This window comes from Phaenicophaeus curvirostris, chromosome 18, assembly GCF_032191515.1.
Source record: "Phaenicophaeus curvirostris isolate KB17595 chromosome 18, BPBGC_Pcur_1.0, whole genome shotgun sequence".
NCBI classification, from domain to species: Eukaryota; Metazoa; Chordata; class Aves; order Cuculiformes; family Cuculidae; genus Phaenicophaeus; species Phaenicophaeus curvirostris.
The window spans coordinates 7,536,265-7,549,567 of NC_091409.1; the positions used below are offsets into that span (position 1 = coordinate 7,536,265).

The 13,303-nt window shown below is 49.5% G+C and overlaps 1 protein-coding gene across 1 annotated transcript; it reads right to left on the reverse strand.

Annotated features, from left to right (window-relative positions):
- Positions 1-402: 402 nt before the first annotated feature.
- Positions 403-13,057, reverse strand: OPRL1 (opioid related nociceptin receptor 1). Its single transcript, XM_069871911.1, has 4 exons — positions 12,982-13,057; positions 12,281-12,534; positions 2,299-2,654; positions 403-2,054 (listed from the first exon to the last, which is right to left on the reverse strand). The coding sequence occupies exons 2-4, from the start codon at positions 12,505-12,507 to the stop codon at positions 1,531-1,533; spliced, it is 1,107 nt and encodes a 368-aa protein (XP_069728012.1). The 5' UTR covers positions 12,508-12,534; positions 12,982-13,057; the 3' UTR covers positions 403-1,530.
- Positions 13,058-13,303: the final 246 nt, after the last annotated feature.

Genomic DNA, 13,303 nt, shown 5'->3' on the forward strand with positions numbered 1-13,303 from the left:
ATAACATCGGATTCTTTTATACAGCATATATAAAGAACATGATAGCATTAGAGTCTTGGCAAATCAATACATTAAAAATAGAGAATCTCAGACCAGAGCACAGGAAAGATATTCACATGAAATCTGTACAATCCGGATGACTCAACCGGATCTCACATTGGAGTTGATCTCCCATCTGCAAATGGAGATCATTGCTTTGCTTCCTCATCAGCACCACTGGCCACCACCACCCAGATTTCCCCGGTTTATTGTGCTACAGGGAGAATACAAACCTGCTGTCCCCGCCAGTACAGAGGGCGCTCGGTGGTTGAACTTATTCTCATAGTAAATGGCAGGGCATTGCATTGTACACAAAGCTCTGGCCTACTGGAAGAGGAAAAAAAAAATTAAAAAAAAAAAAATCAACCTTTAGTCAGCCACCCAAGCTCTATCAGCACCCTGGATCTCATGTCATTAAAAATATAAACCACCTTTTGCTTGGTTTGTGCACCGCTTATCTCATGTGAAGCAGGTGAAGCTGTTTCAAGCTGCCCCTCCTACCAGAAATGCCCACATCGTCTGGAGGAGCTGCTGTTCCGAGTTCTCCGAAATGGCTTTCCTTTATACATAAATACATATGTATATAGGCCACTTCCTTCCTCCACTGAGGAGGATCCCCAAGGCATGCTTGGCAAGATGAAATCCTACAGTATAGCCATACTTATAGTGCTATAGAGAAGTCTGTATCCAGACACATTCTGTTTGTTATTACAATGGAAATACAGGCTTAAAAAGTGATAGCAGCATGTAAACAAGGATTTGTGTCCATTTCATCCATCTTTTCTTCCTCCTCTTCTGAGCTACATTCATCAGTTTTAACAATCCCTTCTCAACACCCTACTCCTCTCTCAAGATTCCACTGCAGATCCCATCTGCAGGAGCTGGTATTGTCCTCTCCAGGCTCTCAGTTTGAATTTCCCTTTCCACCAGCTCCCTCCTCACATCCTTCCTTTTGTGATGACTCATCCTGGAGATGATGTTGGGTTTTTGTCTGACAGCTGCTGCCCACTTTGGCTTCGGCAAAGCCTCGTTTCAGAGTGATGCCACAGATCTAAAACCTGCACACCAGCGCCTGGTGAGCCACGAGAGCTGTTAGTGCCTTAACTCAGGCAGGAAAAAAAGAAATGGAATAGTTTGCATTGTGTCTGTCTCCCAGCAGCAAAAGTGTACGTCCCAGGAGCAACGCATGTTATAAACCCTTCAACACCTGAATTCTCAATAATGTTCCAAACCACCAGGGTTTCACAGGAATCAAAGGGATTCAAACCTGTTCCTCAGTGCAGAGTGCACTGGAATTAAAAATGCATCAACTGGGCTCATTTTCTGCATGCTCTTCCAGGATCCGGTTTTCCCAACCCCCAAAACTGTTCCCTCTGTTTCTCGCCTCTCAGTACCGAGGTCCTGCTAAAGAGCTGTTATCTGAGTTAGCTCTGACGTGGGGGTGGTTGGGCTCTGCTGGGCGACAGCCACCATGGGAATTTCCATGCCTAGTCAGGCCGGATTGTTAGTCCCCTCCGAGTTCTTGCAGGCATAAGCCACATCCTTGGCGATGCTGCACATCCTGTTGGACATCTGGAGCTCGGTCCTGAAGGCAGTGGGGAAGCAGAACTTCTTGAAGCACGCCTTGAAGTTCTCATCTAAGAAGGCGTAGAGCACGGGGTTCAGGCTGCTGTTGGCATAGCCCAGCGCGGTGCAGAAGCAGGAGATTGCCAGCTCCAGCTCGCTTTCTGCCTTGGCACCCAAGCACTGGACCAGCACAAAAATCTGGATGGGAGTCCAGCAAATGATGAAGACTGCCACTACCACCAGGACCATGCGGGTGATGCGTCTCAGGTTTCTATCCTTCTCCTTAGAACCTGAGAGGACACGGACATTCTTCAGTCTTCTAATCATGAGACTGTAGCAAATGGTGATTATCAACACAGGGATCATAAAGGAGAAGAGAAAGACACAGATGCCAAACACTGGATCCCAGTAGTCCACAGGTGAGGGGAGTTTAATTAGACAATCAATTTCTGCAAGTTAAAAAAATGAAAAGGAAAGGAAGATCAGCAAACCCTTATCAAGTTAAAAAGCATCTGCACAATCAGTTTAGTTCTAGAAAAGCAGTAGCAGCAATGCCGAGAGGCAAGGGCAAAAAGAGAAGAGTCAAAATGGCTTTACAGCAGAGAGCCCACCCCACCGGTGAAGCCAGTACCCCTCTCCCATGGCTTTCCTGGCCACCAACACCTCCCACCCCGTGGATGTGCTTTTACTGACCGTTGTTTTCGTTCTCTGCAGACCCCATCACCATCGCTGGGATGCCAAAGACAGAAGCCAGCGCCCAGATGCAGACGTTCACCACTTTGGCCTTGTGGGGGGTGCGGATGTCTAGTGCTTTGATAGGGTGGCAGATAGCAATGTAGCGGTCCACGCTCATCATAGTCAGGGTGAAGGTGCTTGTGAACATGTTGTAGTAATCTATAGAGATGGCAATCTTGCAGAGAACATTGCCAAAGGGCCAGAAGCCCAGGAACGTGTCTGTACCCTGGAAGGGTAAGGTCATCAGACACAAGGTGTCAGCCAGAGCGAGGTTAAAGATGTAAATGTTGGTTGCTGTCTTCATCTTGGTGAATCTGAAATGTCACAATGAGTAATGGTTAGAGCTTCACTTGACCCCAATGCACAAGACACCAAACTCTACTGGAAAGGACTTCTGCTGCTTTAGAAAGGAGACACTGTATTTCTCTCACCTAACAGGAGACTGAACACCACTCCCTCGTTTCTGCCTCCCACATGCTTATCAACACACAGCTCAGCCCAGCTCCTACAAAGATATAAACACAGTTTCCCAGGCAGAAGCTTATTCCCAAAGACTGCAGGTGAGGACCATGAAAACCTAAGGCTGTCAAGTCAGACCGTGTTTTTGAAAAATTACTTCAGTCAGGCTAATCTAGGAGTTCATCACATATAGTTTCGTTATTTTAAGTATTGGTGAGTGTTTTACCTGGTAAGCTGATTTGAAAGGTATTATGTGGTCCAAGGGTAAGTTGATCAGCTATTATATATGGCTCGTAGCCAAAGACTATGACTGATGCGAGCTATCAAATCACAACACACATGATGGCCAACCCTGGCCAGTAGAAGCTAAAAACCACTGAGAAACAAAGTTTGTATCACAAATCAAAATATCACAATGAAATGTTCTAAAGAAACGGGCAGTTTGGGGATGAAGCCATGAATCAGCTCCACTTGAAGAGGTTTTTGTCATTTGTCTATTACTTTTATCACATGAACCAATTGCCACAAAAGAAGATTCACCTTGCTTTAATGGCAATCATCTCCTTTTCACACATGGGAAATGATGCAAAGAAAGAGGTGATCACCTACCCAAGGACACATGCAGAGTGTGCAGAAACAAAGTCAACCGTGACTCTGACCGAACCCAACATTTCAGCTCCAGGATGTTCCTCTCATGGTCAAAATAAGATCTCAAATCAGTATCATTTTCCAGTTAGAGCTCATCTATCATTTACTTACTAACAGCCCTGGCAGAAATGGCAAGACAATGATGTGTTATTAACAGAGGGCAAGTTCATATGAGGGTACCACTTAAACCCATGAACTACTGCACTATTCACAGTTTGATGTGTGTTGGAATATCATGGGGTCTGATTTGATCTAAAGAGCACTTTTTGTCAGATTGATTCAGAATAGCAGCCCCCCAGCTGCACTCCTCAGTGCTGTATCCTCCCCCGATGATCCGAGTTTCATATCTTGATAGATTATTTGAATGCTTGGAGGAGCATTATCACTGCCACCCTCTGAACTCTGCTGAGACACATGGTGACCTAGCCAGGATTTCAAGAGTAACATCCAGGGAATCCACAATCCAGGATATAAAGTCTGGGGTTTTAACCCCTCAGAGCCCAGCTGTGCTTGTATTAGAAGTCAGGTGTTTGATAGCAACTTCAAAAAGCAAGAACAAATAATCCTGTATTTGACCTTGAAAGCCAAGGGAGGCTCTTGGAGCAGGTGAACGTTGTTACAAGCTCTTGAGGTCCCCACGTAAGCCTGAGTCAGGCTCCTCCTGGGCCAGAAATCAGAGCAGCTGAGCAAGACAGTGGGTTCTTAGAAAGCCAGCCCAGATCAGATAAACTTATATAACCAAAGGCAGTAGAGGAAAAATACCAGTGTCTGTCTTATTGGGATGGGATAAACGAGCAAAACACCTCACAAATCCAACACAACCAGGCAGCTGCCAGGGCTTTGAAGCTTTGGAACTTCCTATAAGCAGAATGGCACACACAGACTGACTCCAGTGCTGTGAACGCCAGGGTTCTCAGGATGGGCAAGTGTTCCTTTCATGTTTGGATTCTTGCAACTGGCATAAACGAGGCAAAAAACGCAGGAAGCATGAGATGGGTCCGTGATAGGATTCACTCCTCCTCTAGGTCAGCAGGATGAGTAAATAAAAGTAAGAAATTAAATCACCATTCTTTATCAGGCAACACAAAAATAAGTATTGACAGCTTAGGCTTCATGAAATTCAGTCACCTAAGACTATGCCTGTAAAAGGTCTCCTGGGAGCTGTAGCCTTCCTTTGTATCTCACAGGCCAAGCTTCCCAAAGGTCAAGGTTGCTCCAGATCATCCTCCCAGGAGGACCGGACTCAAAGGCGTCTCTGTCGAAGGCGACATCAACACAACTCTGACCCTGAATGCCTTTACTGATATTAAAACTTGAGGGAATAACTGCATTGTTGAACCATGATGGACAACTTCACCACTGTGAAACAGAAAAAAAGCACCTACGGGGGGACAACATTGCCTCCATGCATGCTGTGGTAGTCCCAGCACAGGAAGAATTTTGGGGTATTTCAGCTAACCCTGAGCTTAGGCTGTGCAGATTGCAAACCTTCAGCTCTATATTGCTCCCCTCCACGCCAGGGGACCTTGCTGGTCCCCTCCTCCAAGAGATTTCTCAGCAAGAATTCAGAGTCCAGATACAATTTCTCAGCCTGGCCCTGCAAAGTCGGCTCTCCCTCGACACACGGATCCTCTCTCCGAAGTGTCAGCAGAGCCACCTTCTCCCGCTCCCTCCACCAGAGACACACTGGGGTGGCTGAGCCACGATTTATCTCCTTCAACCCACCTTCGAGTGGATTTTAAGGCTGATTGTGTGCTCTTGAAAGGTAGCAAAAATAATTTACACCTAATTAATTACTTCTAGCTCCTCTTCCTCTGCAAACTGAGAGCCAGCAGACATTATTCCAACCAACCAATGTTCCCAAACATTTCCAGAATGTTCTGTACAAACAAAAATCAATTAATCACTTCTCTGTGGATTAACCTCTTTTTCTTCTCCCCTGGGAACCGAGAGTGTTCTTTCTTAATCTGCACAAAAAAAAGACAAATTAACCTCCCATGCTTCAGGAGGCACCTAACTTCCCCTGCCCCCCTCCACCCCACAGCTCCAATGAGGATAAACTGTGGCCTCTATGGAGGAATTACCTCCCCATTGAGCCACTTTCTCACACTGGGTTACAGATGCAATTTCCTAATGGAGCATCTCCCACAGGGTGGTTTTCAGCTCTCCATCCAGTTCCACCTTTGTCACAAATGTAATCGCTTTGCTCTCCTGGCTGCCAAAGCCCAAGAGGGGAAAAGGTCTGAATATCAGCTCAGCATTCTTCTTCCCTCCCCGTTTTGCTGAATGGATCTCAAGCAGCATTACCTGGGGCAAAGTTGTGCTTCAGCAAGGGGAACCTACAGTCTGGGATAGGAGGGGATGAGTAGGAAACCGCTGTACCACATACAGGGCTTTGAGGTCCTGATATTCATAAGGAGGGACTGTCTGAGCCTCAGAGTGAGCTGCAAACTAGTTGTTTTAGCACCAGCCCCTCCTTCCTACCCAGCCATCATGAAGCTGCAAGGCAGTGAGCAGCTCCAGATGCTCCAGGGCTGAGGACCAGTGGCTGCAGCAAACCTACAGCCTGAAAGGGGGCTGCAGATGCCAGGGGCAAAGGGGCCAGAGAAAAGCCTGCAACCCTGGGGAATTGCAAGCATTATCTCCAGGAGCAATTTGCCTCTCGATTTTCATATTCATAGCTCTAGCTAATTGGGATGCAGACAGTGCTGTTCACCTTGAGCAGCTCCCTCCATTCCCACCCCTCGCCCTGACATCAGTGACAGCCTTTGCTGCCCTCCCCAGACACACGAGGCAGGCAAAATGGAGCAGAAAAGGCTCAGGGAGGCTTTTTTCCACCCTCTGACAGAGGAAATCAGCACCAGTTCACTGACACCTCTGCTCTCAACCTGTGGTTGCATGAAGCTGATATTTGATCTGGCACGTACTGTCATGATTTGTGTCCTCCCAGCCATACACCCACACTGTGCTCTCCACATCCCTGCTACTCCAAGCACCATTTCAGAGCCCCCTCATCCTGAAATTATCCAATTCAAGCCAGTTTATTCTTAAAGGTTCAACAGGCTGGGGGAAAAAAAAACCCAGAAAATATAAAAATAATTTAAGTCACTTCAGACTACAAAGCCAGATGCTACAGAAAAGCTGCCAGCAACACTGGTACAGAAAAGCCCATTAATTATCTGGGAGGACAATGACTGACTAGCAGGGGTTAAGGAGTCTGCCGCCAGCCAGGGTGAGCAGCAGCCCCTTGGGACAGATGATTTTCTTGCTCTTCCAGTCTCACTGCCATGTCTGGGTGACACTGGTGCCCTCCCTCCTCAAGGCGTTCTCTGGGGACCAGCACAGACAGGAACATCACATGCCCCTGCTCGTTGCAGGGTGGCTACTGCAAAGGCTTCTGCAACTCACCCAGGGACTCACAGGATCAATCATGCAACCCCAAGGGACCTCAAAGCCCATCCAGTTCCACCCCTGCCACAGGCAGGGACACCTCCCACTGGATCAGGTTGCTCCAAGCCCCATCCAACCTGGCCTTGAACACCTCCAGGGATGGGGCAGCCACCACTGCTCTGGGCAGCCTGGGCTAAGGCCCCCCTAGAATCATAGAATCACCAGGTTGGAAGACACCCACCGGATCATCGAGTCCAACCATTCCTATCAAACACTAACCCATGCCCCTCAGCACCTCATCCACCTGTCCCTTAAAACCCCTCCAGGGAAGGTGACTCAACCCCCTCCCTGGGCAGCCTCTGCCAGTGCCCAATGACCCTTTCTGTGAAAATTTTTTTCCTAATGTCCAGCCTAAACCTCCCCTGGCGGAGCTTGAGGCCATTCCCTCTCATCCTGTCCCCTGTCACTTGGGAGAAGAGCCCAGCTCCCTCCTCTCCACAACCTCCTTTCAGGTAGTTGTAGAGAGCAATGAGGTCTCCCCTCAGCCTCCTCTTCTCCAGGCTAAACACCCGCAGCTCTCTCAGCCGTTCCTCATAAGGCCTGTTCTCCAGCCCCCTCACCAGCTTTGTTGCTCTTCTCTGGACTCGCTCCAGAGCCTCAACATCCTTCTTGTGGTGAGGGGCCCAGAACTGAACACAGGATTCAAGGTGCAGTCTCACCAGTGCCGAGTACAGAGGGAGAAGAACCTCCCTGGACCTGCTGGTCACACCATTTCTGATACAAGCCAAGATGCCATTGGCCCTCTTGGCCACCTGGGCCACTGCTGGCTCATGTTCACTCGCTGTCAACCAACACCCCCTGCCCCCTCATTGTGAAGAATTTCTTCTTAATGTCTAGTCTAGATTTCCCCCCCCTCATTCTATCACTCTATGCCCTTGTAAGACATCCCTCCTCACCTTTCTTGTAGCCTCCTTATGGTACAGGACGTCTGCTATAAGGTCTCCAAGGAGCCTTCTCATCTCCAGGCTGAACAACCCCAGTTCCTTTCCGCTTGTCCCACTGAAGCCAGGGGAACCAAGAGCCCTCCAGCACACATTGCAGGTGCAGGAGCTGCATTAGCAAGAGCCACACACCACTGCAATGAGCCATGTGGCTGAGCCCAGCTCACCTGTGCTCATGGGCACCTGGAAACGGGGGAGCTGTAGACCTGCCCTTTGCAGCAGGTCCCTCTTCTGCTTACCTTACCATCCTTTCCTGGCTCCAATCACTCTGCACTTCACAGAGTCCTTGGTATGGGTTTGCCTTTTCTACACATTGCAACAATTGGCACTTTTTTTTTTTCCTGGAAAAACTAGAAGAGCCTAAGCTGGAGAGACCTGAGCTCTCAGGTGGCCCTGCTGGTGCCTGCTGGGTCCATGCTACACTAAACACTTACTCCATTCCAGCTCTGAGATGCACAGCTGGTCGAGCCTCTTCCCTTGGAAAGATTTCTATTAAGAAATCAGCATCTCTGCAATGCCACAATTAACTTCATTTCCCCTGCCTCATCAGAGCCAGCTGCCCTCACCCATATTCTCAGGGACTGATGCAGTTTTCAAGCAGAACAACAGCTGGCACAGCCATCCCCAGGCAGCCAGCCAGCACAGGCACCTCCCTACCACATCCCTCCTCCTGAAGCTTCACCTGGAAGCAGCAAATGGAAGCATAAAAGCCTGACAGCCTAGATCTCCCTAAAGAGCTGCTTAAAATGCTCTGAAACACTGTTCTTCAACAGGGAGAGCTGAGCATCCCCAGTACTTTGTTGGTCTCCCCACAGAGAGCTGCTGTGGCAAAGAGAAGTGCCCAAGAAATGAGGCATCATTCCCACAAGGACCTGATGCAGGTGGGCAGAGCTCACCCCATGGAAGGAAGACTTCCATATCATCACTGCTGAGCGTTATATGATGGAGCTGGGGATAACAGAGCTGGACCAGAAGCTGCATGTTGTCCATGGTCCCTAGTACACCAGAGGAGGCTTGGGGCTCTGCCACTCCTCATGCAGAAGCATTTTGGTTGCTCTCATGTATGGGTCAGCATTCCCCTCAGCCCCATGGGTCATCCAACATTGGAAGAACACCACATTCCCTTTGTCTTTTCTTTCTAAAAACAAAGCTCTTGGGCATCCAGCCTTGCAGAATTCAATTACTAGCTAGAGGGACCTCAGCAGCCTGGTTTCTCCCACTCTCCCCACAAACCCTCTCTGCCTCGTGCTCTTCAACTTCGTGTGTCACATTCATTAAAAAGCAGTACAGGAAAAACATGCAGGAGAGAGCAAACAGCAGAAGGAAGGACAGGAGGCATCACCCCCACTGGCAAGGAACTCCACAATGAGCAAGCAGAATGAAGCCACAGACAAGGCAGATTTCCACAATAGGCCCTTTCTGTCCAGAAAATCGTGTTTCTAACAAGAGCCCTTCTCAGTCTTATCCAATTAGTGCAGCTCAGCACTAGAAGGGGATTGACAGTCACATGATGACTGGCTCCCTAAATTAATCATCCCAAATGTTAAATCACTCCAAATACAATAGAGTGGTAGGCTGGCTTCTCCAACACAGGGGAAAACTCAGAAGAGGCTTTGAATTTGTATTTTTGTGTGAAATACCGGGACATTTTAAACTTTTCCCTTGGTGCTGAAAAAAACTCGAAGAGGAACAAGAAACAAGCCAGCCTAATGCCTCCAATTTCCTCAAGTGCTGATATTAGTCTTTGTATTTCCCATCTCCCTCAACAACAGGAAACAATCTCTGTCACTGGGCCATTCTTTTCCTGGACAATAAAATGATTGCTTATGGGTTACATCATTGAAGACTGGTTATCCCTGGTGAAATACAAGCATGGAAAGAAAAGACAGCTTTTATGGGGTACACCATACCTGCAGATGATAGGGGTGCAGCACAGAGGGTTTGTCAGTCTTTTATACGTTAATGGAACAGATACAGCATTTAGACCCCCAAGGCAACTTACCAGCAACCAACCTCAAACCTACTGAAAAATGAGGCTATTTAAGGCATGAAGCCCAGAAGCACCAAAGCTCCAGTCTGGGGAGAAAAGCTTGTGCTTGAGAAGTCATAAAATCATAAAATGGTTTGGGTTGAAAGGGACCTCAAAGCCCATCCCATTTCACCCCCTGCCATGGGCAGGGACGCCTCCCACAGGATCAGGGGCACCAAGTCCCATCCAACCTGGCCTTGAACACCTCCAGGGATGGGGCAACCACCACTGCTCTGGCCAACCTGGGCCTCCCCACCCTCACAGCAAAACATTTCCTCCCAAGATCTCATCTAAAGGGTCATTCCCTGGGTACAACTCAGCTTTAGTCCAAGCCAGTACTGAGCTTTCAGGGAATATCAATGGGGAGAACCAGGGGGAACAGCAGCTTTTTCAACACATGCTCTGGTTCAGTCACAAAGTTCCCCAGCACACATTATTCAAGGGGCCCCTCCAGGCTCAGAGCGTTTTTGGGGGGGAAAGCCAGAAATTAATCCCCTCAAAGGAATACCCAAATAATTAACACTTCTATTAGCTCTTTTATATATAGAGTGATTTACTGGACAAGGGGGAAAACAAAGAAAGGGAAAAGGCCTGGGGGAGATGAGGATGACAATGATATTTGGTTTTCAACTGTTTAAAACCAGAGGACAGAAAAAAGGTTAAATTCCAGGGGTAACTCCAGTGCTAAATCCCATTTTGCTTTCTTGGGTCCCATTTACCCAACTGGAAGGTATCAAAGCCAAAAAGGAGCAGAACAGAAGGCAGCATTTTGAAAGCGTTGCTCCTCATAAGCACGCCACAAGTCCACCTAGACCAGGATGCTGGTTTGGGACGCCACGTACTTGGCAATACATCAGCCACAGCCCCAAGAGGTTCCTGTTGTCCACATCCCACAAGACGCTTGCAGATAGGGAGAAGATTTCTACTTGGGTTTCTCCCTCTGATGCACCCTTAAGGTTCATTCATGCATGGGACATGGACTCCTTTCCCCTACCTGCACACCAGCTCAGTCATTCCCAACAAGCTGCATCGCCACAGGACAGGGACTTCTCACTCAGAGATTCACTACTCACTGCTTGCTCTTACACCCACAAACATCGTGCCTGCTCAAATGATTGCTACTACACCAAACAGCCACACGAGCTCTCCAAACATGGCACTGCTGCACTGCAAACCTCCCCTCTCCATTTCCAGACTCCCCAGGGCTACCACAACCTCTTCTCCCTGTCATAAACTCCTCAGCAGGGAGAGCACGGACAGGCTGCCTGACGAACAGCCGTGTCACTTTGCCCTTCCAGCAGAGATTTAGCCACCGTTCACTGGTCTGTGACACCAAAGGCTTCATTTTGAAGCATATCCCCCTGCTGAGCTATGCTTACTCAAAGGAACGATGCTCTGGAAGCAGCAAGCCTCCTAGCATGAGCAAGAAAATATCAGCGTCTGAATACCTGCTAAATATTTTTGTCCTCCATTGGAGGAGAAAACAAATTCACTCTGTCTGTGCTGGCAGCATCCACCAGCTCCAAGACACATAAAATGGAAGCTTACTCCTTAGCACACAGGGTAAGGACATCAGAAGGGGGTTGCTGGCACTTGACACAGAATCACAGCCCTAAAGGTTGCATAAACTTCTTTTTTACTTATAGGGGGAATAGGGGCTCTGATCACAGGAAAGAAGGGGGGTTGAACCACACCAGAACCAGACAGGGACACTTAAAATGCCAGCAATATGCTGGGAGGTTGGACTCTGCTGCTGGGTTGGTGCGTGCTCCATGCTCTGTCCCTCTGCGAAGGTCCTCCTGCCCTCCCAACTTCAGTGCGAGGAGCTGCAGAAGCTGCCTTCATCTCTGCAGCACCCTGTCACATCTTAATCATGTCTATTGTTTCCAAAGGGTTGGAAGGGCCCCATTTGTGGGGTTCCCCCCGCAAAAAAAAGGAAGGCTGAGCTTCCCAGCAGGCACTTTCCCTTGCTCTGGAAAGCACCAGCTCCCAGACAGAGCAGCACCTAGAGCTGGGGTGCAGGACACAGCACAGGAGGGAGCAGTCCTGTTAAAGACCCAGCACACCCTGGTAGTGAAACACTTTGCCCTGCCCCAGGGATATCCAGCTCCCTGCCTGGCAGTGTGCAGAAGCCCCATTTTTCGAGCATCTCCGATCGCTCAGTTCCATTCTCTGGGTTAAACTTTAGGAGGCACCAGAGGGCAGCTGAAAGCTGGTGGGAACCTTCATCAGAGCCTAGGAAGGGAGAAAAATAAAACCAAAACAATAAAACGAATGCCACATCTAAAGCGCATCACAATGACCAGGGAGGCACCTGCCTGGTTTACTCGTAGCAGGGATTTAGAGGCAGAAAGTCTGTCCCACTCCCAGCCCTTCCCCAGAGCCCTCCTGGCATGCTGCCTGCGTGTCCTACCTGACGATCACATACATGACGGAGCAGTTGCCCACCAGCCCCACGATGCACACAATGGAGTAGACAACCACAATGGTGATCTTGATGCTCAGCGGCAAGAAGCTGTCCCCCGTGCCGTTGTTGAACCAGTTACTGGGGAGAAAGCTCAGGTTGAGCATGGAGGAGTCATTCAGCAGCTTTCTCAGGTCCGGGTCTTCCAAAATATGGGCAGGGAAGAGAGGGTCCATCCTGAAGCATCAAACTGTGACAAAGACCTGGGGCACCAAAGAGACAGTTTTAAGATCTGCCATCAATCAGGTAGCACAGGTAGCAAAGCATGTGTGCGAGAAACACTGAGGAATAGGGATGATTTATTGCCAGGGAGAGCACGGACCCCCCTCAAATCTCTCCCCAACATCATTTAAATGGGATGCAACCCTGGTGCATCCCAAGCACACAGGGAGCTCACGCATATCTCCACATCACCAGTGTCAGCAACGTGCACAAGGCCATCCCCCCAAGCCTCGGATGCTCCTACCTGCCTCTGCCAGCCCTGCAGGCTCGGAGCATCCCCACGCACGGCTTTGTGCCCCCGAATCTCCCCTCTCCTCCCGCCCCAACCTCCCACCGGGGCTGGGGGCTTGTCATCACAGCATCCCAGCCCCGACAAAACAGCAGGAAAAGCTTAAAGTTGGAAATGAGCCCCCCCTCCGGGCGCTTACCTGGATGCGGGTGTCGCTCCTAGCGCGGCTGCGCTCCCACCGCCGCATCCAGGCACCCCGGGTCTGGGGCGGGGGATAAAGCCGAGAGGCTCCGCTTGGGGGGCAGCGGGGAAAAGGGCTGCTCCAGGCAGGGCAGGGATGCTGCCAGAGCAAGGGGCTGCGCCCCGGAGCCCACGTTTTTAAGGAAAAGGGAGGGATGAAGAAGAGGGAGGGAGGATGGAGAGCGGCTGGGCAGAGCCAGCCCCGGCTGCCTGGCTTCGCCCGCTGCGTAAGAGAGAAGCGGGAGGGGGGAGAGAAGGAGAGGAGGGAGGGGGGGAAGAAA